Source organism: Sparus aurata, chromosome 10, assembly GCF_900880675.1.
Source record: "Sparus aurata chromosome 10, fSpaAur1.1, whole genome shotgun sequence".
Lineage (NCBI taxonomy): Eukaryota > Metazoa > Chordata > Actinopteri > Spariformes > Sparidae > Sparus > Sparus aurata.
The window spans coordinates 27,715,253-27,741,535 of NC_044196.1; the positions used below are offsets into that span (position 1 = coordinate 27,715,253).

Genomic DNA, 26,283 nt, shown 5'->3' on the forward strand with positions numbered 1-26,283 from the left:
ATTCATTTTTCTTCAGTGTCATGTAAACGCACTGACTGAATGTTTCAACCAACACTAACCCAACGTCTATTCTTCGATGACCCTTCTTCCCCCATCCCTTCATAGCTCCACTCTGTCCACTTACCCTCAATCCACCCCACTTAAATCCTCTCAGATATCCATCATATGCAATAAACTTCAGGATCATACTTTTGTTGGTGTGATCTCTAAGCCCACAGAAACACTTGACAAGATGAGATTAAATATTTTTTTACTGAGAATAAAATTCTCATTATATGTTTTGGTCAGTCAATGTACATTATGACACACAGCGACAGATACTTACCTGCTCTCTGTGGCTTTAAGAGTGCAGCCTCACAGAGCCACTAGCATGGCTGTAAACTCTGTCATGTCCTTTTTGCTTTTAACTCTCTATGAGAAACCTTTGTGTAAAATGAAATGAGGTCTGAAGAGATTTCACCGAGAGACTGATCCATTTTTAAGGTAACTTCTCGTTCTGTGAGAGCAGCATTGCCTTTGATGTTTGTGGTCAAATGTCTGAAATCTTCCTGTGGTGGAAACTTTATCTTTAACTGACAATGTGTTACCACAGGCAGCTGATGTGTTCTCCTATTATTTATTTCTATAGTGTTTTTTTTTTTCAAAAATGTCTTGATACAGCAGCTAGTCTGATTCTGTCATGAGAAGCTGGTTGTCATTGCTTCCTTTGAGAGGCTACTTTCTACAGAACATCAGAGGCCTCGTCATTTTCACCTCAGTTGCTGTCAGACCACACTGTGCTGTCTCTTCCTGTCAAACAAGTGATGTGAGCCTCACTCTTTGCTCCCTCCGCCGACCATCTCACTCATCAGTGTCCTCTCTGACTCGTCCTCCTCTGTCACACATTAAGCAAGCTGTTTGTCCTCTCAGACAAAAAATAAAGGCAGACACGTTGACCAATAGCAAATAAAAAGACATGCGGAAAATAAAATAAAAACACAATATTCAAACTTTATTTTTTTGACACCATCCACCCACACAAGAACACAACAGCAGTATAATATGTGCAAGCTGCAGTTCCGGTGCTTCCTGAATCTATCTGGTGGCAGCGTACACAACGTGTGTCTCCATCTCTCTCTCTGATGCAGGCCTGCGGTTTCTTTTCGGTTTAGCCTGGAAGCGTACTGCTGCGTAGCTCAGGTCATCTGAGCCCATATTCTGTAAATGAGAGTCAATTACTCTGTCAGGGACACCATAAAAATCTGTAAAACTGGTGGATTAGTGGGTCAGTGAAGACCAGGTTTAACCAGATTTCTAATCCCAGTCTCGTTGCACAATTTCAATTAAAACTCCTGTCAAAGAAACTGGTCACTGATATAAATTCAAATTATTTTAAGTCTTTATGATAAATAATCTTACAGGTTGAGCTGATGGAGCATCTCATGTTTTGTGTCCGAGGCAATAAATAAATAAATAAAAATAAAGGATTATTAAGAAAAAGGAAAAAGTACAGCTACAAGTTGTGTTTGCCCACATCATTTGCTCTAAAATACATATTTTACTCCAAGTTAAAGGAGTCATCACCCGGAAATCGCAATTTCTCTCGTTAAATCATGCATATTGGTGTTGGACCTCTGTTGAAACTTGCCTGAAAAGCTGGAGTTTGAAAGTGGCTTATTTTTTTCGCTTTGGCTCTTTTTCCGAACAGGAATAGCGCACAATAGTGCGCGTTCCTAAAGCACGAGATTTTGACTCTGCTCCTGTGGTGACGTTACCACAGGAGGCTACTTGCATAAGTATCAGCTCACAGCCGTCCTCAGCCAGACTTTCTGAGTGAGCACGCCGAATCTGCTTATTTCTCTGTCATTTTCACGCCATACATCGTGACCGCCAGCATTAAAACTCAGGTCTTACATGTAAAACACGAGTGTGAAAAGTAAGAAGGAAAAAAAAAGAATTTTCCATTCAGAGACATCCTGCTGTAAACGTGTCTCTTCCACCGTCTCTGCATCTTCACTCTCTTTGGGTTCCGACTCCGGCTCGTACATAAATGCCTGAACTCCGTAAGGTTCGTCATTTAGTGTGTGCGCCATGACAGGGGGCTGTTTATGTTTTGGAGTCTGTGTGCATGCAGGCTCTGTCCTTCCCGCGGCCAATCAACGCGCGCCTCATTACATATTAATACAATGCACATCCGGACCGGTCAAAACCTCGCGCATAATCTCGCGTGAGAAAGTCGCGGTATGAAAAAGTGTCAGAACAAGCTCTATGTTTGATTTAAAAAAAAATAAAAAAAATTCTAATATGTTTTAAGAATTGATCCAAAGCGATCCAAGAGGGACTGGATATGTAAACAACCAGGTGATGACTCCTTTAATGAACCTCAACTGTCAATTTAAAGCTTGGAGAACAAAATTCAGGGTTTAAAAGTATATATTAATGAAGATAATTTCAGCTCTACCTTAAAGAAGACCGTTTTGCCTTTCCGAAGTTAGAGTTTGATATGACTTGTAGCAGCTTGGGACAGAGGTCATGAAGAGACCTGTGTTTTTAAACGCAGCAAACAGTTTCCATAAGTAAACGCTGGATTTACCTTGTTTCCTCCAGGCTGCTCCCCTTCATTCACAGCTAAATAACAAAAGATAGTGGTATAGATTGTTTATTATTATTCACCATGCTTCATGATTTCCATCATGTAGACAGAATGTACATGGGGATGTGCAACACGTTGTAAATCTACTGTACCTGTTTGAATTGTCTTGATTTTAACAGCCAGAGCAATGATGAATATAGTGAGGAGGACAGTCAGACCACCCAGGATCAAACACATTATGTTTGCCATTCCATACCTCTCCTCTCCTAGAGAAATGGTAGAGTTAGACTCTGTGTTATAATGTGGTGTCTTTAGCTGTGATAACTTTCCCAATTAAGAAGCTCTTAGCAGAGAAGAGGGGAAACCTACTTTGAGTGTGAAAACTGTCTTCATCATCCCAACTATCACCTTTAAGAATGATGGGGAGGTTATAATTTGATGCCTACAATCAATTCGAGATATAGTGTAAATATGACGAGGAAAAGAGATCACTCCCAGTCTTACCTTGAACGTTTAAGTATGTTGCAGTTGAAATGACTGTATGCGTTTTTATGTAAAATCCACAGAAATACAGTCCGGTGTCAGATAAATCCACTTGCTTGATTTTGAGGAAAACAGTGGAGACGTTGGAGCTCATTTCAAATTTTCCATTTTGAAATCCATCACAGAATAAAACTTTGCCATCGGACCCGTACATAGAGGAGATACAATGGGGCTTGGTTCTGTTGACCACTCTGAACCAGTCTGTCTGAGTTGGACTTGTGGCGAGGTTGGAGCACAGCAGTGTGACTTCATCACCAGTCCGAACCTCCAGAGTGTGAGACTCAGAACCTGAGACAGAGATCCAGCCTGAAACAAACAGCAGACACAACATGAGATTTATTCCTTTAGCTGATAAAGCAACGACACATCTAAATTAGCTTAATACTCACTCATTTGTAAGGAAAAATGAAGGGTAATTAATTTGATTGTATTTGCTGCTTCCAGTACTTACTGAGGCTGCAGAGAAGTAAAGATGTCATAAAGGTGAAGCTCTTCATTGTGCGTGTAACTGTGTCACAGCTAGGGCACTTATATCTCTGTAAAGGGGCGTTCATTGGAAAGGGGTCGGGTATTGAATCATTTATGTAAAGACCTCAAATCTTTACCACGAATGTCTGCGCCTGATGCAATCTGAGATAAAAAATGTGCTTCAAAGATTTTCTGTCACCATAAGTAACAATTCCTCTGCCGGTTTTACAGTTTTTTTTTTACAGCCATCATGAAAGATATCCTCACCTCATTTGCAGAAATCAGATACAGCAGCTCAGATAGTGTACATCACGTGCAAGTTTTTTGTTATACATCTGTGTTCATGAATACAGTTTAACTACATTTTATTCGTCTCTTGGAGCAAGGTGCACAGACAGAACAACTTCGACTACACATACATTTGATACGACCTGCAGCAGCTCGGGACGGAGGTCATTAAGAGACATGTGTTTAAATGCAACCTTTAAAAAAACGCAAGCAGTTTCTATAAGTTAGTTAAGTAATGTTGGATTAACCTTATTTCTTCCGTGCTACTCCTCTTCATTCACAGCTAGATGCCAAAAGATGTAGGTCTGGATTGTTCATTATAATTTACTATGTGCTTTCTGCTTTCCATCATGTACACAGAATGTACAGAGGGTTGTGCAACACATTGTGAATATACTGTACATCTGAGGCTTCTTGATTTTAACAGCTAGAAAATCTGATCTACCATGACTATGTCATCAGCAAACTTGCAATTGGAAATTACTTGACATCTAGGTGTCAACAGTCTGAATAGCAGGGGGCCGAGCATGTAGCGCTGAGAAAGATAGAGTGAGGGACTTCCCAGGTGCCCTCAGTGACAGAGGGAGGTGTTGACCACATGTTTATAAAGACAACTTTTGAGACAGCACTTAACCCTCTAAGACCCACTGTTGTAATATTACAACGTTACCTTTAGCAATCTGTTATATTTTATCTTGTTTTTTTACCACATCTACATAGTCATTGGGTCCTATTGTTCAGTCTCACGATGCTATTGGATAGTACATATAAGTCCCGCCTCATGGCCATGAACTCACACAACCTCTCATGATTTCCTTCGGACAACGTTGCTTTGTTTCACTGGACTAAATTCATCAGATTCAAGTAAGTAAAATGTCTTTTATATATTTTTTTGTTGTTATTACAATGTCTAGAACATGTACATATGTAGTTTTTGTAGAATAGATTCATCAAATTTCATTTAGAGCTTGTTATATATTTGTTGCAATATTACAACGTTGGGTGAGTGTGGTAGTCAAAATAGCAGGCTTGTTGCAGTGGGAACATACAGGTTGTATTCCCTCCACTACACCACTGCCTGAAACAGTGTGTTTTTTTTATACATGAAACGTACACTACTCTTGTGGTGTGTTCTGGTCAAATTTGACTGATTTAAAAGTTTTATCATTAAAAAATTTAGTTAATTTGATCAGACTGACCTAAAATTCCACGACTTTATCCACAAAGAGGATATCAACAGACAATTCAGTTCTGGGAAAGGTGAACATTTTCCTGAATGTGGATGTGTGGATGTAAGTGGGGGTATGCCTGTTTTCCTTTTAGTATGATAATTAGAGCGCATTACAAGCAGTATTGTCATTTCAAGGCAGTATTGTGTGACTTAATGGCTGGTGATTGGGATGGACATTTCTTTTAGCATGACAAGTAGAGAGCATAGGCTAAGCCATTTACATTTAGGGCATTTAGCAGATGCTTTTTTCCAAAGCGACTTACAATAACTCCTCCTTGAACCGGCACCTTATCGTGGTGGAGGGGTTTGAGCACCCGAATGTTCCTAGGAGCTATGTTGTCCGGGGCTTAATGCCCCTGGTAGGGTCTCCCAAGGCAAACAGGTCCTAGGTGACGGGTCAGACTAAGATCGGTTCACTCGCCCCTGATGAAAGCAAGAATACCAAGGACGTGCACGTCGCCCGGATCGGCGTCACCGGGGCCCCACCCTGGAGCCAGGCCTGGGGTTGGGGCTCGCAGGCGAGCGCCTGGTGGCCGGGTCTCTGCCCATGGGACCCGGCCGGGCGCAGCCCGAACGAGCAACGTGGGCCCGCCTTCCCGTGGGCTCACCACTCGCGGGAGGGTTCAGAAGGGGCCGGTGCAGAGGGATATGGGTGGCGGTCGTGGGCGGGGGCCCCGGCGGCCCGATCCCCGGATGGTGACTCTAGCCATGGGGACATGGAATGTCACCTCACTGGGGGGGAAAGAGCCTGAGCTGGTGCGGGAGGTTGAGCGGTACCAACTAGAAATAATCGGGCTCACCTCCACACACGGACCCCGGAAGTAAGGGTTGCTGTCAAGCTGAAGAAGGAGTCCTACCGGGCCTGGCTGGCCCGGGGGACTCCTGAGGCAGCTGACGGTTACCGGCAGGCCAAGCGTGCGGCAGCACGGGCGTTCTCGGAAGCAAAAACTCGGGCCTGGGAAGAGTTCGGGGAGGCCATGGAGGAAGACTACCGGTCGGCCTCGAGGAAATTCTGGCAAACCATCCGGCGCCTCAGGAGGGGGAAGCAGTCCTCCACCAACACTGTTTACAGTGGAGGTGGGGAGCTGTTGACCTCGACTGGGGACATCGTCGGGCGGTGGAAGGAATACTTCGAGGATCTCCTCAATCCCACTGACACACCTTCCATAGAGGAAGCAGAGGCTGGGGACTCAGAGGTTGACCCATCCATCACCCAAGCCAAAGTCACTGAGGTAGTCCGTAAGCTCCTCAGTGGCAAAGCACTGGGGGTGGATGAGATCCGCCCTGAGTACCTCAAGTCTCTGGATGTTGTGGGGCTGTCTTGGCTGACACGTCTCTGCAGCATCGCGTGGCAGTCGGGGACAGTGCCTCTGGACTGGCAGACCGGGGTGGTGGTCCCCCTATTTAAAAAGGGGGAGTCTATTCCAGGGTACCCTATTTAAAAAGGGGGACCGGAGGGTGTGTTCCAACTATCGGGGGATCACACTCCTCAGCCTCCCCGGGAAAGTCTATTCCAGGGTACTGGAGAGGAGAATTCGGCCGATAGTCGAACCTCGGATCCAGGAGGAACAATGCGGTTTTCGTCCTGGCCGTGGAACACTGGACCAGCTCTATACCCTCTGCAGGATGCTCGAGGGTTCATGGGAGTTTGCCCAACCAGTCCACATGTGTTTTGTGGACTTGGAGAAGGCATTCGACCGTGTCCCTCGTGGCATACTGTGGGGGGTGCTCCGGGAGTACGGGGTCGGGGGCCCTCTGTTAAGGGCCGTACGGTCCCTGTACTGCCCGAGCAGGAGCTTGGTTCGCATTGCCGGCAGTAAGTCAGACCTGTTCCCAGTACATGTTGGACTCCGGCAGGGCTGCCCTTTGTCACCGGTTCTGTTCATTACTTTTATGGACAGAATTTCTAGGCGCAGCCACGGGCCGGAGGGGATCTGGTTCGGGAGCCAATGGATCTCATCTCTGCTTTTCGCGGATGACGTGGTCTTGTTGGCTCCTTCGAGCCGGGACCTCCAGCATGTCCTGGGGCGGTTTGCAGCCGAGTGTGAAGCGGCTGGGATGAGAATCAGCACCTCCAAATCCGAGGCCATGGTTCTCGACCGGAAAAAGGTGGCCTGCTCCCTCCAGGTGGGAGGAGAGTTCCTGCCTCAAGTGGAGGAGTTTAAGTATCTTGGGGTCTTGTTCACGAGTGAGGGAAGGATGGAGCGTGAGATTGACAGACGGATCGGTGCAGCGGCCGCAGTAATGCGGTCTTTGTATCGGTCTGTCGTGGTAAAGAGAGAGCTGAGCCGAAAGGCGAAGCTCTCGATTTACCAGTCAATCTACGTTCCGACCCTCACCTATGGCCATGAACTTTGGGTCATGACCGAAAGAATAAAATCCCGGATACAAGCGGCCGAAATGATTTTCCTCCGCAGGGTGGCAGGGCGCTCCCTTAGAGATAGGGTGAAGAGCTCTGTCACCCGGGAGGAGCTCAGAGTAGAGCCGCTGCTCCTCCACATCGAGAGGAGCCAGCTGAGGTGGCTCGGGCATCTGTTTCGGATGCCCCCGGGACGCCTCCCTCGGGAGGTGTTCCTGGCATGTCCCTCCGGGAGGAGACCCCGAGGAAGACCCAGGACACGCTGGTGTGACTATGTCGCTCAGCTGGCCTGGGAACGCCTTGGGGTCCTCCCGGAAGAGCTGGAGGCAGTATCCGGGGAGAGAGAAGTCTGGGTGTCCCTGCTCAGGCAGCTGCCCCCGCGACCCGGCCCCGGATAAGCGGATGAAAATGGATGGATGGATGGACTTACAATAAGCAAACAGTATTGTCTGCCTGGAAAACATTGGGGAATTCATCACGTGGGAACAGCCAGGCAGGTGCGCCTGCTCAACTGTGACCTTGAAGACGAGAGGAGCCTGAAGAAAAAGGGGAGAGGAAGCGATGACGTCAGAGTGGAGGGGAATCACAACATCTGTGCTGTCAAATGGTCTGACAACAGGGCCATCACACTTGTCATCCTTTGCTGGACCTCAACCTGTGCAGAAGATTCAACGCTGGGACAAAGCCAGCTGAACCTACACTGAAGTTGAGAGGCCTTACATTGTTGGTGCCAACAACAAGTACAAGGGAGTTGTGGATTTGTTGGACTCATTTACAGCCAAATAAAGGTCCCCCATCAAATCCCGTCGCTGGTACATGTACATCTTCTGGCACACCATCATCCTCTCTCAAGATGTCTAGCAAAGAGACAATGAACAGGAGACAGTTTCAGGCACAGCGAGCATCCTCTCTCATCCTGGTGAACACAGCGCTCCAAACTCCAAAGAGAGGACGACCATCTTCAGGCAACGGGAGCCCAGCAACAGTGACATCAGGAAGCCCTCTGACTCATCAGAAGAGACCATCCAAGAGAAGTGCACAGCTCCCATTGGATGTACACAAGGACCTAGTTGCGCATTTCCCAGTGAAGACAGGGAGAGGAAGCTGCAGACACTGCATTAAAGGATACACTAACATGCAATGCAGCAAGTGTGATGTTCACCTTTGCTTTTCAGAGGACAAGAACTGTTTTTGGGACTTTCACTATGAATGAAAGTCAGCCATAAAAAGAAATAAAGGAATGAAGAAGTCACTACAAAAAGTAGAAAATGTTTAATAAAAAAAAAATAATAATCTTCATAAAAATATGAATGTGTGATTATTATTAATGTTATATACCTTTATGGGGCTAAGTAAGCAATCAACCCTGCACATGAACCCTTAGTTGTCTTGAATTGTTGTTCAGAGAACATGAGTACACATACAGAAATTCTGCACCCAACTAAGCCCAACGTTGCAATATTACAACATTTCTCTAAAAACGTACATAAACATTTTTTTATAAAAAAAACAATTTCATTTCTGCATCAGAGGCCTCCTACAACAACATCTGAAGGGTCAAAACATTTTTTTTTTAGGTTTTTCTATATTTGGGTCTTACAGGGTTAAAACACTCTATGTAATTTCTGCAACGAGGGGTATCTAAAACAACACAGAACAAAAAATGTTTGCAGTGCTCAAAGTGCGCCAGCTCTGGAGGAGATAGTTAAGTGCAGAGCCAGACCTGGAGCAATAAACATCCGCACTCACATCAAATTTTGCTCTGATCTAGAGTGGGTTACCAATGTGAGGCAAGCTCAGACATGACTTTGAACTTGATTTATCTTCACTCCTGTTTATCAACCTGACTGCAGCAACGGTCTGCGGTGCTAACGATGCAGCAGATCGAGATGCAGATGAGACGAAAAAAAGAACCAAGAGAACCATAGTCTTTGGCGAGTGCTGAGGTAAGTGAGCGGTTGACCTGAATTCAAACACACACATAGACACACACACCCTCCGTATGTGCCGTTGCATGCTAGCTTATTAATTTGTGCGTTTGGGATGAATAAACACTTGTGCCAGTAAAGCAAATAAACACAAATGATACCGCTGTCAAACTTGCATGACTAGCGTGAGGCAAAAACTCGCTTTGCTGACAGTGAAAGCACTATTTAACTATCAAGGTTGCTGATGAAAATCTGATGTGAGCCAGCCACATTCACTCATAAACTAGTCGACGTTTTAAAGTTTTATTCATGGTACGTTTTGTCTCTTGGGCTTGAACTTTATTGGAAACATTTTGCATAACGTAAGAAGACAACCAAACAACATACATAACAAAGGTGTAGACGTTTCTTAGAAATTTGAATGCAGAAATCTGACATGTTGTATTTAGGCAGCCAGACCATCCTTTATCAGAGCTCCACAATCATATAAGTCTTCCCCTTTCATTCCCCGAATCACTGTACTATAAAGATACTGTATAACCAAAAGGGAAGATAAAATCACATCTGACTGTTGCTCACGACATATTGCAACTTGTCCCCTATAGGAGGCACTATAGACTGTCAGCTGAAACATCCTGCTCTGTAAAGTGTTTCTAAAAATGTGTTTTTTCAAGATGTTTGAAGTGCCACAGAGTTTGACCCTATTGACAACCAATCAAATGTAACCCCATTTTGAAGCTGCCGTCTTCTTTTCCACTCGAAGCATTCTGCTCTTTAACCCTCTGAGACGATGCAGCTGTATATGATCCTCTGTGGACTATGTAAGTCTCTTGATATGAAATATGTTCCATCTGTTCTTCTAATCAAGGAACATTTTTTGAAATCAGCTCATGTTTCTTTTACATTTTGTTTGTTTGACCTAGTTCATCTGACAGCAGTGATCCAGTCGGCTGCAGTCAAACAGGACACTGGGGTTATATCTGCCAGTGTGGGGGACAATGTGACTTTACATTGTTTCTATGACAGCCAAGTGGCGATGCACTTCTCCTGGTACCGGCAAACATTAGGAGGTGGACCTGAGCTCCTTACCAGTATTTACAAGTATGACCAACCGTCCAAAGGCTTCCACTGGATGGAGAAACACCCTCGATTCTATGTGCAAATGAAGGACGGGATTAATCATTTACACATCTCTGACGTCCACATCTCAGATTCAGCGACTTACTTCTGTGGGAGCTCGCACTCGAACAGAGTGGAGTTTGGAGAGGGGGTCTTTCTAAGTGTCAAAGGTATTGTCCCTTTTTTTTTCCCTCACTGGTTTTGACTGAAATGAAATAATCAGACTATCCGATCTACTCCCCCACTCGTGATGGAAGAACGAGTGAAGTTTTCGCAGTCCACAAAACATTTCTGGAGCTTAACAGCAAAACTGAGTTGCAGCGTTCTCCAAAAACAACTGAAGTAGATGGGGATTATTTAATTATTAAATTTAATTTAAATTTTAAAAAACAAAAAAGAAAAAAATAATGGCACCATGCAGCTCTTCCTGCATAATCCTGAAATGTTTGTGGACTAAAAAAGTTCACCTGAGTTTCCATCAGCATGAGGGCAAATATGACTGAGTTTTCATTTTTAGATGAACTCTTAAAATACATACAATAAATACAACAAAAAAAAAATAGAATAAAAGGCTAAATAAGCATCAAGTCAAAAAATTTTACATAGGAAAAGCAACCTAAATAGTGTCTCAGACTGTTTTTCCTTGCAAATTCTTTTGGATTGTAGGAGCCAGCCTCAAGGAAGTAATCCAGGGGCCAGACTCCAAGATTGTCCCACAGGGAGGCTCTGTGACTTTTGACTGCACAGTGCACACTGGAACCTGTGATGGAGAACACAGTGTTTACTGGTTCAGACATGAGTCTCACCAAGGAATCCTTCACATGCCCAGGGATCGATGGAAACACGTCCCTTCAACGGGGCCTCCTTCACCGGGGTCTCCTTCAGCGAGCTGTGTCTACCATTTGCAGAAGATGAACCTGAGCTCCTCTGATGCTGGAACCTACTACTGCGCAGTGGCCTCCTGTGGGGGGATACTGTTCGGCAATGGAAGCAAGCTGTTTGTCCAAAGTAAGGCTGAGGACCAAATGGCCAAGATGAAAATCCTAGTCTGGCTCTCCATCATCAGAACTGGGATTCTCTTGTTCTGTGTTACTGTTTGTCTCTTGGTTTATGTTGGTAAGACCAGGCATAGCCGCTGAGAATGCTCATGTAAATCAGAATCTCTGTTACAGTTGTCATCTGAAATAACACAATATAAGTATAAAAACATATTGTCATTCTTTGTTACACTTTTTAATAAAAGCAACTTTCAAAAAGCCATCGTTTGTCTCCTAATAAACAGACTTTGGTTTGTAGAGGATGATGCATTTTGTGGAGATATAATTAGAGCATACAATATAGCTATGAAGAGCAACAACAAAACAGTTTTAAAAAAGCAGTGGGAACACCTTTAACCTATTGTCTAATCAACCCAGAAACTTTGCTCAGATTTTGCTAACCATAACAGCGTTACATAACATCCGTGTGTGGTTGATGACGAAAACAAAATTCCTGTAAACGTACGCAGGTCCCTTGCAAAAAAATGAGGACATCCTGCTTGAAAACCACCCTCATACAAACACAAAAAGAGCACAAAGACAACAGGCGCATGACCAATCACGACCAATGCGTGGAGAGTTCTATTCTTTTACTGGAGACCACACGATTGCTAAAAAAAGACACGGACCAAAAGGTGTGGCCTGTTTTCAGTGATGAAGCTGAAATGTACATAAGCATAACATAAGCATCATGAGAGAAGAACAAGTAAAGCCCACGTGAACATATGATTATGGTAGTGTACAAACACAGAAGATAAGTCACAAATATGTGAATAGTCTTTTCACCTCAGTGTCCTATTGGTGAGTTATCATGGTAATATTCTCAGACTTGTTGAAACTTCTCCAGAGCCGCAGAAGACACTACACAACTGTTCTCACAGACTGATGACTCTGTTCATGATCTCCTTTTGTTCCCTTTTAAATTAAATCTTCAATGCAGTACTTCAACTACCACTATGGTGTCTCTTCTACCTTAGTAAACAATTGAAATACTTCCTTTGCGGAAATAATCTAAAGGCCAGGTTCAGAGAACTGAGAACCGCTGATGTAGAGACATCCTGCCTGAAACCACAGATACAAAGACACAAAAGGGCCTGAAATTACTTTACTGTTACAGCAAAGAGACCATAAGTACCTTTTTACGGTTCTGGGTTTGTGGCAGCATGCCCAAAAGGTAACTTACATACAAAACGTGATGAATTAGGCCTTAAGCTGCCCTGTTTTCTGTCAAGCTAACTGCTTTAGAGGCTGCTTTCTCATCACCTATTTTGTATGAGTGTAAAACTTGGTTAAAGATGCCCTTAAAGTCTCTACTTGACTAAGGTAAAATCTTTCTTTGTCGTCAGGTCTAATACACCTAACCTAGCCCACCTGTTGGAGGCAGGACTTCCTTTGGTGCAAACAAGCCAGGCTTCTGACCCAGACGAAGCAGCCTCATGGTATTCTTGATCATCCCTTGTGTTTTATGAGTCAGGAACAAACACATAAACGAAGAAACCAAAGTTAAAGGAGATGATTGTACATCTGAAGTACAATCTAAAGAGGGCACAAGATACAGGCCATAAACCCCCACTTCGTTTGAGCAATATACCGTACATTGAAGAGCATATGAGATCAACTTTTACACAGTGCTCGTTGTTTTTCTCAGATTGCTGGTGGTAATAGGAAGGTGGAACCGTATAGCATCTGAACAATGTGTTCAGAACAATCTGTCGCTGTAACACTAGCAAACAAAATATTGAAGAATCTGCCCTCTTACACAGAACATAAGGTTTGTATAGACGGTATGATGTGATTAAATTGTTAAATGTATTGTCTTTTCATAATCGTACTCATGGGTTTTTTGTATATATAATTATTTTGAAAATTCTTTATAACTGTGTCAATAACTGCACATGTGATGCCAATGATGCAGGTTACAATTGTGGAGACAAACTCTCAGAACTCAGCCCACAGAGCTGTGAGGGCGATTCATTGAGATATGGCAACAGTGCATGTTTTTCATAGGGTTGGAGGAAAATTGTCATTGAGTAGCTGGCTAATGTTTATTTATTCATGATTAGAACTATTGCGGTTACACCCCAAAATATAGTGACCACTTTTGGTGTTTATTTAATTTGATAAGATGAAAAGTAATTTCCTTTAATTTCTTGGGTCTAATATTTTGCTAAATAATATGGTGAACCGTCTAATTATTTTATTTTTCATGTGTGACAAATATGTGTGGAAAATGTCAGAAGCATACAGGTGGAACATGTGACACAGGAACGATTGCACCCCAGGTTGTTTTGGGAGGAACTTTTCCCCATACCCCAGCTGCAATCTGGATGACAAACAGTTGTGTGTGTCTTCATTGTTGCTGATCTTTATCTGTATTTTACAGACATTTATTTTGTTACTTTGGTACCAATCCTGGGACCCGTAATACTATGTTCTATAAAATGGTTCTCTTACTCTTCAACAACAATCAAAAACATTGATCTGAAGCTCAGTTCTGATGCTGCTCTGCAAAAAAAATGTATATTAGATAACAAATACAGCACCTTCCGATCTACCTATATGACATTCAGGCTTAAATAAATAACCTCCGGTCAGTCCTGGCCATGTCTGATTTCAGCACCAGCCACTACTGGGTTAAACCCTGCCCATTCCTGATTCAGTTTACTTAATTGGACTGATACCAAAAATGGTGTAGTTGCTCTTAACTTTGAAGAAAACCCTTTGACAAAAGACATGATGTTCTTTCAGTCCAAAAGCTTTAATGCAAGGCAAGCCTTTACTTTACTGAATAAGGTGGAATCATAGTAAGAGTTCAAGTTCAACTTAAAATCACCCGGATAAAAATCAAATGAGAAAATGCGCCGGTACAAAAAAAGAACTGAAACATATCCGTCTCTATGGCTTCACACTGGAGTACACACATTCGCTGTCTGTGTTGTTCCTCTGTCTTCTTGATCTGTTGGGCTTGTGAGCCCTTAAAGCAGCATAATGAAGGCTCTCTGCATCCTGGTGAAACTGGGAACAAAATGTAAAATAGTTAATCAATGTTTTATAAGATACTGCACAAGAAAGACATGTACAGACCTCTGTAGTGTCACAGAGAAAAAAAAGCAAAAAAATGCATTTGTGTGCTTTTATGAAGAGAATATAAAATTTAACAATACTCTTTACATGTCACAACTGAACATACAATAATGGAGTCGTCAAATTATATCTATGTATTTCTGCCCATGCAGATTGTTTGTAGCCTGACACCTAACTTGTACAAATTACTTTTATTTCCTATGGCACCTGCTGTCAAATATAAACAAATGAAAGCTGTGCTATTAAAACTTCTCTCGTTTTAATAGAAACTGTACTTACCAATGCATCTGGAGTAGAAGTTTCTGAAAATGTACATTGTGACACATAAAATGAAAATCATTTTATTGAAATGCAACACACGCTCAATACTTGATGTCTGATTCAAATAGTGTCAGTTACCTGTACACTGGCAGTTTATTTTGTTCATCTTGTACACTGAGAAAGCCAGTAAAACAACCAGGACGGTGGTGAATGTCAAAGCAGCACTCAGGCAATACACCAAGACGAGAGAGTCCACCGTATCTGTATGGAAAGACAGCGGCACACATGACAGATGACTGAGATGTTTTTCTCTAAATGTTTATTAAAGGATAGGTTTAGATATTTTCAAGTCCATCCATGAACAATGCTGACATCCTAATCTGTACTTCGAAAGAGTTCTTGGTAATTCTGAAAACAAAACAAAACACAATCTTAATCTCCTACAGCTCAGTGAAGAAACTGCTTCAATGTCAGTTTGTTAATGACCAGTAGCTCCTGTCAGCATGTGATTGTAAGAAAAAATGGGGAGGAAAAAACATTACAATTTCTCAAATGCAAAAAGCTCTGCTAGAAACGAACTTACCTTTCAAGTCTCCATTGGTCCCGTCTCCAAACAGCATGTGTCCACATGAGGCAACAGCACAGTAGTAGGTCCCAGCATGAGAACGATTCAGGCTCTTCATCGGCAAATTGTAGACACAGGTGTGTGTTTGTGTGTTGTCTGTCTTCTCACACTGATCAGTCCTGCCTCCATGGGTGTAAATGAGTCCTGGATGAGATTCTTGAGAGTGTTTGAACCAGTAAACACTGTGTTCTCCATCACAGGTCCCAGTGTGTACTGTACAGTTCAGAGTCGCAGAGCCTCCTGGCTGGATGCTCCCAGATTCTGACTGATGGATGGAGGCTGGGATGTTCAAACCTGAACCCTTCACACTGACAGTTGTGCCGTCACAAAATTCGAACTCAAAGTCATATAAATTGCTCCCTATGCAGTAGTAAGTAGCTGAGTCTGAAATTTGCAAATCTGAAATCTTCAAGTGATAGTTACGGTTTTCAGTATCCAGCGAGAACCGTGGATTGTTCCAAAATTCATCATAAAGGGTGGCATTATTATTTTGCTTGTAGAAAGTAGACACCAGCGTTGGTGTCTGTCCCACACTTTGCTTGTACCAGTAAAACATCACCACTTTATCGTCTTGGCAGGAGCATGGCAAAGCCACACTAGCTCCAACATCGACTGATTGAAAATCTAATGATGATTGTTTGAAAGTCGTCATATGAGCTGAGGAGAAAATAAAGAAACAAAGCATATACACAGTTAATCTAATGCTGGTATGTTGTAATGATCTGTATTACAACATGCATAAGAACATGTTACTAACAAACACATGGTAAACTATTATAGTGCAGTAAAAAAATACAACTTACCCATATTGGCCATGAACACGCATGTGAAAAACAGAGCAAAGCTTGGAGGTGTCATCGTGCTTCAGATGCTGTGCTGAATGAAGTGAATCTCTATCCGTTCTCTACTCTTCACAGAGGAGACTTTACGTGATTGGCCAATCAGAATGAACATCCTATTTTGGAAACAGTGCACACACGTTCATCACCCCACTACCTTGGGACAGTAACAACAACATGACTCAACTTTACATTAGATTTAGGAGAAAAATTAACAAAATATATATCACATATACTCTTACATAAGGAATGTTGATGATTGATTAAGGTACATTTAACCCAATGTCAACCGTTTCTCAGACTTTCTGCTGTTTGATCCACAGCTATAGATATGATAGGCAACATTTCCACATTAAAATGTCTGAAAATGACCAGACCTTTTGTTCTACATTTTCTTCAGTTGTGTAGGGGAGACAGGGTCTGGTTGTAACATGGGAAGAGATTAACACCCCCCATATCAACCAATCAGGGATAAGATAGGAGTCACATGATCCTTTTTAGTACCCACTTCCTCAATGATCATACATGGTGGTTGGCAAGGCTGGAAACAAGTGCATGAAGATTTTACTGAGAAAAATTTTGTGGTAAAGATGAAGAAAGTACATTTATTTATACATGTGTTTTTCATACTTATAACATTGCAGATAAAATCACATGACTTATAGTAGATTAAACTCTAGTTTCTCGAGCAAAATGCAATGCATTTTTCCACCGGTAATTTCAAACCACTATGCTAATACAACTAGCTAAATAATGGCTCACAGGGGTCAGCTATTGTTTAAATCCATCTTTAAAAAGTGTTTGAACGATCCCCTTGATATACCTTTTTGATAGACTGATAGAGGTGTGTTTGCACGTAGTGTATTTTAAAAAACAGCATCTGATGAGGTCACAAAGTGCAAGTCAGTCAGGTCAGTTGCAAAGACACATACGTTAAATCAATCATAAACCTCATTTTGAATCATACTGCATGGTGTGGAATCTGTTTGTGTTTTTTTTTGTTACAAAGTACCTCACAGATCCGCTGAGTAAATTTACTCAGCGGATCTGTGTGTCTGTGTGGCTTGCTTTGTGCGCCCTGTTCTTTTCACAATGAGAGCTGGTTCACATGGAGCACATGTAACAGATGTGAAATAGTCAGGGGATGCCATGTTGAACATTATGCTGCCTGTAACATCATCCAGCATGGATAGTTTGTTGGTGGCTCAGTGATGGTCTGGGATGGCATCAGGCCCGGTTCTAGACTGCCTTGATTGGGGGGGGCAGTAAGAAATTTCGATGGGTCACCAGCTGCTACTGTTTTGAGTGCCATAGGGATCACCGTTTTTTGTATGCCTTCCAGTCTATGATGCCAACCCAGACGTAAGCATGGCAGATTCGCCGTTGTTCCATCAGCAAAGCTCCAACAGGAATTCTTTTTCTGGATTGACGAAGAAAACATATCATGTGGCCAACAAATTATTGATGTCAGTCTACTGACCTATATTCTATTTAAATTTAAAGCTACAATGTAATTTGCATCTTACATTTAAAGCCCACCTCCACCTCCCCGATGTAGGACAACTTTATCAATGCCCAATTATAATTAGTTATCTAATATTAAATGGAATCTAAACCTAAATATTGCGCAACTGGCAGATAGAACTTTTGCCGCACGGAAAGAACACACACTTTTGAGCCCCAGTGATGCTATAAACAACTGCACCAAAACATGGACATATCGGTGCACAACCCCAATGCATAAAAAAAAAAACTAAATCATCGGAGCCAGCCGTTCCATAATAAAAATGTCTTGTCATCATTCGTTATCCAGGTTTACTACTTCTAGATGAAGCTGCACTTGATTTTAAAAACAAATCAGTCGGTTTGCAGCATTTTTCACCGTCAGCCTACAGTGCTCTCAGATTTCTCTCTCTCTCTTTTCTCCACTCACCCCTTGTGTCGCTTGATGCCTCGATTCATTTTTTTGCTAGCTTAATCTCAGTCAGCTTCCAATTTTCAATCTCCAACTTCCAACAACCACGCAGATGCGTCTTGAAATTCCCAGAAGGCATTGCTTCATTTTTAACTTTTGCAAACAAATAATCAAATTAAAAAATGGAGGTAGATTTGTATTATTTCAAATCATGCACGTTTTTGAACATCTGAATAAGAAATTAGCTACAAAAGAATGCAGACTGATGTAAAAGTTCGTGACTGTAGAGGGTAACCATGACTGTGATATAGAGACTTATATGTGGTTTATAAATAGTGATCAGATAACTGACAGTGCAGGTGTATAGAAATTGGAGAGATGGAATATCATCAAAGCAATTTTGTAAACAGCGCTATAAAAATAAATAAATAAATCTTGTCTGATTGGTTGATGCTATGTTATTGTGTACGACTTTCTCGCACTTTGGAAAGTAGTGTGTGCCTGCCTGGGTTCCCTGTTTCTCCCGGCCAGATGCCAGCAGCCTCAGACTAGCCGCTGTTGGAGGCTCTGGCCCCAGGAAGTAATGTTAAACAGTGGCCGGCGGCGCTAACCTGAGTTTACAGGTTATGGAGTCCCCTCTCACTAACGTGTGTTGTTTAATCCTGTTGGCGGGGGTGGGTGAGGCTCGTGGGCCAACAGGACTAACAGCGGGGCTGGCAAGGGTTGAAAGTTGAAACCCGCTTCACAACCGGTACGTAGCCTGCCTGTGTGACGCTTCCCACGCCGCGGAGTGGGACAGAGACAAACTCGGCAGCAGCCGCCGATGGGACTAGGCTACTACTAGCAGTTGCTAGCCGACATGCTAACAACTAACAAGCCTGGAGTGCCCTTAGTATCTAATGTGATGCTAACTGAGAGAAGCTGCTACTGACTGTATGCACGGTACAAGAGAGAGAGAGACACCGGCTCTGTTGGCAGAAGAGCCGAGGACTGTGATTACTCTGAGCAGCATTTATGGGAATACGTTACAATATCATATATTTGAATATACTTATATACTACTATACTTTTTTTTCGGAACGAAGCGGGGTCGGTTTGGTGGGGCAGCCGAAGCATTTGGGGGGGCATTGGCCCCCCATGCCCATGCCTAGAACCGGGCCCGGATGGCATATCCTTGGAATGTCACAAAATCCCCAGAACGATTGTCAGACCTTACGCTGGTGCAGTGGGTCGAGGTTCCCTCTGGTGCATGACAATGCCCGGCCCATGTGGCTAGACTGTGTAGGCGGTTCCTGGATGATGATGGCATTGTTGCCATTGACTGGCCCTCTATATCTTTTGACCTAAATCCAATTGAGCACCTTAAAGACGTTATATACAGCTCATCTGATTGCCACCAAGTACAGCCACAGTTTGTCCAAGAGCTCAGTGATGCCCTGATCCAGGTCTGGGGAGATTCCCCAGGACATTGTCCGTCAATTCATCAGGTGCAATCTCAGACATTGTCAGGAGTGCATACAGGAGACATGTTATGAGTCGCGATTATGAAAGTTGGATCAGCGTGTGATTTCAAATTTTTACTTTGATGTTCAGTGTGATTTTGAATTCAGCCCTCAGTGGGTTGATGATTTAGGTGTCCACTGACCGCTGTTACTCATTTTGTTCTCAGCAAATTCTATGCATCAGTAAATAATTTCAACTTGAATAACACACTCATCAAGATCTGATGTGTGATTAAAGGGCTCCCTTTATTTTTTTGAGCAGTTTATATTACACACTGGGTTCTATAGTGTACAGGGTTTGACACGTGAAAGTTTCTTCACATAGATACATACCTATTCACTGTCAGGGGCAGTCTCATTTTCCTGTTTTTGTTAGGATCCCAGTATTTTTTATGTTCTTGTTTCCTGTTTTATTTTGGAAATTTACCCTCATGTGTCTTGTCTTGCTTTTCAGTTCCTCCTGTGTGTTTTTCCCTCCCAGTGTTCGTTTCCCTCCTCTCTCGACCTATTCCTCATCCCCCCATTAGTTTTGTTGGTATTTAGTCTTTGTTCTCCCTCTTTTTTTTCAGTATTTGCTACTGCCTGATCCTCTTGTTTTTGTTGCCTTTTGTATTCGCTTTTTGTATTCGTATATTTTCTATTCGGACCTCAGCTTTGTTCGGTGAAGCTCGCTTTATTTCCTCCCGATCTGAGCTGCTATACGCTGTGGCCTCCTGACCACACACCGGTCTTCCTGTGCTCAAGCTAGGACTTTAGTTTCCACAACATGAAACCTGTTCAGAGCAGTTCACACTTTAACAGCTGAGAGCTCAGTTCCAAGGTCACACTCTTCACTTACACTTCTAGTAAGCGGAAGGTATTTATAGATCTGAAGATGCTCCGTCTATAGGTGTGTTTTCATCTGCCTGTTTTAGGTGCATTTTCAAATTGGGCCGAAAGGTATGAGTCACAAATTTGAAATACAAGCTTCAAGTAATGCAAAAAAGTTTTTACACTCGGCCCAGGTGAAAAAGTCAGTGTATCAATTATATGAAATGTGATATAGACACGCCTTCCATTGAGGAAGCAGAGGCTGGGGACTCAGAGGTTGACCCATCCATCACCCAAGCCGAAGTCACTGAGGTAGTCTGTAAGCTCCTCAGTGGCAAAGCACCGGGGGTGGATGAGATCCGCCCTGAGTACCTCAAGTCTCTGGATGTTGTGGGGCTGTCTTGGCTGACACGTCTCTACAGCATCGCGTGGCAGTCGGGGACAGTGCCTCTGGACTGGCAGACCGGGGTGGTGGTCCCCCTATTTAAAAAGGGGGACCGGAGGGTGTGCTCCAACTATCGGGGGATCACACTCCTCAGCCTCCCCGGGAAAGTCTATTCCAGGGTACTGGAGAGGAGAATTCGGCCGATAGTCGAACCTCGGATCCAGGAGGAACAATGCGGTTTTCGTCCTGGCCGTGGAACACTGGACCAGCTCTATACCCTCCGCAGGGTGCTCGAGGGTTCATGGGAGTTTGCCCAACCAGTCCACATGTGTTTTGTGGACTTGGAGAAGGCATTCGACCGTGTCCCTCGTGGCATACTGTGGGGGGTGCTCCGGGAGTACGGGGTCGGGGGCCCTCTGTTAAGGGCTGTGCGGTCCCTGTACTGCCGGAGCAGGAGCCTGGTTCGCATTGCCGGCAGTAAGTCAGACCTGTTCCCAGTGCATGTTGGACTCCGGCAGGGCTGCCCTTTGTCACCGGTTCTGTTCATTACTTTTATGGACAGAATTTCTAGGCGCAGCCACGGGCCGGAGGGGATCTGGTTCGGGAGCCAATGGATCTCGTCTCTGCTTTTCGCGGATGACGTGGTCTTGTTGGCTCCTTCGAGCCGGGACCTCCAGCATGCCCTGGGGCGGTTTGCAGCCGAGTGTGAAGCGGCTGGGATGAGAATCAGCACCTCCAAATCCGAGGCCATGGTTCTCGACCGGAAAAAGGTGGCCTGCTCCCTCCAGGTGGGAGGAGAGTTCCTGCCTCAAGTGGAGGAGTTTAAGTATCTTGGGGTCTTGTTCACGAGTGAGGGAAGGACGGAGCGTGAGATTGACAGACGGATCGGTGCAGCGGCCGCAGTAATGCGGTCTTTGTATCGGTCTGTCGTGGTGAAGAGAGAGCTGAGCCGAAAGGCGAAGCTCTCGATTTACCAGTCAATCTACGTTCCGACCCTCACCTATGGCCATGAACTCTGGGTCATGACCGAAAGAATAAGATCCCGGATACAAGCGGCCGAAATGAGTTTCCTCCGCAGGGTGGCAGGGCGCTCCCTTAGAGATAGGGTGAAGAGCTCTGTCACCCGGGAGGAGCTCAGAGTAGAGCCGCTGCTCCTCCACATCGAGAGGAGCCAGCTGAGGTGGCTCGGGCATCTGTTTCGGATGCCCCCGGGACGCCTCCCTCGGGAGGTGTTCCTGGCATGTCCCTCCGGGAGGAGACCCCGAGGAAGACCCAGGACACGCTGGTGTGACTATGTCACTCAGCTGGCCTGGGAACGCCTTGGGGTCCTCCCGGAAGAGCTGGAGGCAGTATCCGGGGAGAGGGAAGTCTGGGTGTCCCTGCTCAGGCAGCTGCCCCCGCGACCCGGCCCCGGATAAGCGGAAGAAAATGGATGGATGGATGGATGGTGATATAGTGCATGAAAACAGATCACTGAAGACCCTGCTCTACTCATGAGACAAAATGGCCATTTTACACTTGACAGAAAACCCACTCACATCTGGCTTTTGTCTTCAGTAGGAAAGACATTCATTCTCCAGTCAAAGGACTCTGCAGTAGTCACACGTGTTTATCGGCTGTGATGAAACATGATGCCCAGGTGGACGGTCTCATTTTCTGCCCTGATCCAGGAGCTCCTTTGTATGAAATCAGTGAAACAAAAATGTAGAAAAGTACAATTCAGGACTTTTTAGCTGCTCTGTGGATCATTTTAAAGTGAAACTCTCGCCAAAATGCAACCTAGGCTTTTTTTGTGAATGTATATGAGTCAAACCTTTGTGTTAGCATAATTACAATGAAAGAGGCACTTTTAAGATTTACCGTTTTTTCGTTTTTGGCTCAAACTCAGATTCAATGGGAGTGCTTCTGGCAAATTAGCGATAGCATCAACATCGCTATTTTTAAAACACTAAGAAGGCTCGACACAACATAAAACTTTGCTCGTAGTATGACCAGGGTCTCTACACATGAGCACGTGCATTGAGAACTGTAACAAAGCGCATTTCGTTACTTGTACATATTGAAATGTATTTTGGTTATTTCTATTTATTGTAAATATCTTTTATCTGTTTATTGGTGGGGGCATAGCAGTAACAGAAGAATTGTAAATATTATGGGCTAAAGGTAAAATAGGAAATGGTCATTTGGTAAGATAGCCATTTGATAATATTTTAATTTTACCTCATTAGTGGAAGAGTGCAGTGATTGTTACCGGTGGCACAGTATATAAGGCGCCAGTTCCCATCTGTCTGTGTTGCTGGTTGAAACTATGACACTCATTATCATTTCATCTGTTGTTATTGTGAATTAAGTAATAAATACTGGAAAATTGGGGAACCTGACCAGAGTCTACTACTTTTCCTCGGCATCATCCAGCCGCTCACGGGTCGCCTTTCACATGAACATTGTTTGTGTACACAGAGTGTGCTAAAAGAAAGTTTTTGAACAACTCACCTTAGCAGTAGCTTTTTTCGCTAGCTGCTGTCATGGCAGCAGAGAAGTATCGATCTCAAAATGCGACGTAACCTGGAGGAGAGTTAAGGTGGAACGCTACTGTCTTCCGGCAACTATCCATGCGATATCTCACATGACTTTTCCGGCTTTTGATTTTAGTATTGTTTCTTTTATGAGGCTCCTTTTTCAACTTCAAGATCAATATTGTTTTTCCCTACGACAAAACAAAGAATTATCCGTGCATTTATATGGAACTAAGCTTTAGGAGCGGTCCACCTTAATTCACCTCCATGTTATGTCACATTCGGAGATCGACATTTCTCACTGGCAGGACGGCGGCAAGTGGAGGAAATATCTGCTAATGTGAGTTGTCCAAAAACTCTCTTTTTAGTAAACTCTGTGTACACAAACAATGTTTTCAATGCTCATGTTCATGTGTAGAGACCCTGGTGATACTATGAGCAAAGTCTCATGTTGTGTCGAGACTTCTTAGTGTTTTAAAAATAGCAATTTTGATGCTATCGCTAATTTGTCCCAAGCACTCCCACTGAAAATGAGTTTGACCCAAAAATGAAAATACGGTAAATCTTAAAAGTGCCTCTTTCGTCGTCATTATGCTTTCACACAAAGGTTTGACTCATATACATTCACAAAAAAGCCTAGGTTGCATTTTGGCGAGAGTTTCACTTTAAAATGATCCACAGAGCAGCTAAAAAGTCCTGAATTTTACTTTTCTACATTTTTGTTTCACTGATTTCATACACGACATTTGTAGGAGACCCTCTATGACTTGATTGTGTTTATTTTTTATCTGAATATTCAGAAATGGCCCATCCCATCCTGTCAGTTCACATTTTTTTCACCACAACAGCAAAAAACCTTTGTGGTTTCTGGGTGGCTTTACAAACACACACACACACGCTCACACACTTGTGCATAGCTTCAAAATGCTTTGTCCTAAAGTGCCATTAACATGCACAAGAGAGGCATTATCTTTTCCCTGCTCACCACATGGAAACTATAAAAGCATACAAACATTTTTGTGTGAGTAACACACTATACCCTTCTACTACAAATTCTGATTTGCACTTGTCATACTATTAGTGCTCATATTTCTGTCAGGCAAATAGTCAAGTAGCTAACAGCACCAAAAACAGAGCTACAAAGCAGTAAAAAATACTGACACTTCTCACGTGCTGTCTTTGCAAAAGCTCGTTTAACGGATTTATTAGAAAGCAACACTTTACAGTCATCATATTTAGGTGAAATCATGTAGACAAAAACGAGATTATACTTTTAAAAGAGTCAGTATGAAGTCATGTTCTGCTGCACAAAGACAAAGATGAAACAGCTCTACTGGTTTACACTGAAGTACACACATTCACTCCAGGTGTTGTCTCTCTGTCGTCTCCGTCTGTTGATCCTGTTCTCCCTTGAAACATTCTCATAGTCCTCATTTTGGTAACCCTGGTGATGAGAGGAAATTAAAATAAAATCATAAATGAACTCCACAAACATTTTTTTGCCATAAACTTATTTGAACGATAACATATTTAGTATTCTTAAGAGAAATTACCTTGACATTTGTTGTGGAGGGAGCTGAAAATCTTGCTTGAGACTCTGAAAAGCAAAATAAAACCTTACTATAATGTCACATGCGTATACAGACACTATACATGGAAACGGGATTGATCACCTGTACAAAGGCAGCTGTGTCTCCTGTTCGTCATGCACACTATGAAAGCCATTAAAACACACAGGCTGGTGGAGAATGCTGATGTGCTGGTCAACAAATGCATCAAGACAGGGGAGTCTTCATCATCTGTAGATTCAGACAGCAGGAGACATTACAGAGCTTTCAGTCATGTTCATCTGAGTTTGAATAAGAAGTAAGTCTGGTAGAAAGTTACTTACTTTCAAAGTCCAACCTGGTCCCGTCTCCAAACAGTATGTGTCCACATGAGGCAACAGCACAGTAGTAGGTCCCAGCATGAGAAAGATTCAGGCTCTTCAGTGGCAAGTTGTAGACACAGGTGTGTGTTTGTGTGTTGTCTTTCCTCTCACACTGATCATTCCTGCCTCCATGGGTGTAAATGAGTCCTGGATGAGATTCTTGAGAGTGTTTAAACCAGTAAACACTGTGTTCTCCATCACAGGTCCCAGTGTGTACTGTACAGTTCAGAGACACAGAGCCTCCTGGCTGGATGTTCCCAGATGCCGACTGATGGACAGAAGCTGGGATGTTCCAACCTGAACCCTTCACACTGACGGTAAAGCCCTCTAAAAATTGTAAATTGAATGGATATAAACTTGTGCAGTAGTAAGTAGCAGAGTCTGAAATGGTCAAGTCAGTGATCATCAAGTGATTTTTGCCATTTTCTGTATCCAGTGTGAAGCGTGGATTGTTCTTGAATTCATCATATAAAGTGACATTTTTTTCATACTTGTAGTAATTAGAGATGAGCCTTGGTATTTCTCTGACACTTTGTTTATGCCAATAAAGCCTTGCAGGAACATTAGTTTTATAGAAACATGGCAAAGTCAACTTGTCCCCAGTTTTAACGGAAACAAATCTTCTCTCTCGAACAGATGATGAGAATGTCAGATCAGTCGTCAGAGCTGAAATTATATAAGAACAGTTTATAGTTGATGTAATGTGACAAATCTGGGTAATCAGTAAAATATATGAGAAACAATTGTTTGATACTGTACACTACACTAGATTAAAGTCACAAAGAGCCACTTACCCATTTTCATCAAGAACAAACATTTGAGAAGACAGAGAGCAAACACTGGAGATGTCATCATGTTCAAGCTGCTTTGC

The 26,283-nt window shown here is 43.3% G+C and overlaps 4 protein-coding genes across 6 annotated transcripts; 1 reads left to right on the top strand and 3 right to left on the bottom strand.

Annotated features, from left to right (window-relative positions):
* Positions 1-1,053: 1,053 nt before the first annotated feature.
* LOC115590249 (uncharacterized) lies at positions 1,054-3,639 on the bottom strand. The gene is made up of 6 exons (XM_030431531.1): positions 3,567-3,639; positions 3,077-3,421; positions 2,942-2,980; positions 2,725-2,838; positions 2,573-2,607; positions 1,054-1,197 (listed from the first exon to the last, which is right to left on the bottom strand). Exons 1-6 carry the CDS (start codon positions 3,610-3,612, stop codon positions 1,075-1,077), a joined length of 702 nt encoding a protein of 233 aa, XP_030287391.1. The 5' UTR covers positions 3,613-3,639; the 3' UTR covers positions 1,054-1,074.
* Positions 3,640-4,649: 1,010 nt separating this feature from the next.
* LOC115589209 (uncharacterized) lies at positions 4,650-11,768 on the top strand. 3 transcript variants are annotated; one of them, XM_030429987.1, is made up of 5 exons: positions 4,650-4,735; positions 9,315-9,407; positions 10,153-10,210; positions 10,313-10,678; positions 11,175-11,768. In XM_030429987.1, the coding sequence occupies exons 3-5, from the start codon at positions 10,180-10,182 to the stop codon at positions 11,645-11,647; spliced, it is 870 nt and encodes a 289-aa protein (XP_030285847.1). In that variant the 5' UTR covers positions 4,650-4,735; positions 9,315-9,407; positions 10,153-10,179; the 3' UTR covers positions 11,648-11,768. The 3 variants fall into 3 exon arrangements, with proteins under 3 accessions (XP_030285847.1, XP_030285846.1, XP_030285848.1); XM_030429986.1 differs by having other exon boundaries at positions 10,153-10,678; XM_030429988.1 differs by lacking the exons at positions 4,650-4,735; positions 10,153-10,210 and having other exon boundaries at positions 9,291-9,407.
* A 2,519-nt stretch (positions 11,769-14,287) lies between these two features.
* On the bottom strand, positions 14,288-16,397 carry LOC115590173 (uncharacterized). The gene is made up of 5 exons (XM_030431434.1): positions 16,319-16,397; positions 15,474-16,172; positions 15,029-15,151; positions 14,909-14,931; positions 14,288-14,560 (listed from the first exon to the last, which is right to left on the bottom strand). The coding sequence occupies exons 1-5, from the start codon at positions 16,371-16,373 to the stop codon at positions 14,441-14,443; spliced, it is 1,020 nt and encodes a 339-aa protein (XP_030287294.1). The 5' UTR covers positions 16,374-16,397; the 3' UTR covers positions 14,288-14,440.
* Positions 16,398-24,656: 8,259 nt separating this feature from the next.
* On the bottom strand, positions 24,657-26,283 carry LOC115590161 (uncharacterized). Its single transcript, XM_030431415.1, has 5 exons — positions 26,207-26,283; positions 25,374-26,078; positions 25,156-25,281; positions 25,036-25,079; positions 24,657-24,926 (listed from the first exon to the last, which is right to left on the bottom strand). Exons 1-5 carry the CDS (start codon positions 26,265-26,267, stop codon positions 24,813-24,815), a joined length of 1,050 nt encoding a protein of 349 aa, XP_030287275.1. The 5' UTR covers positions 26,268-26,283; the 3' UTR covers positions 24,657-24,812.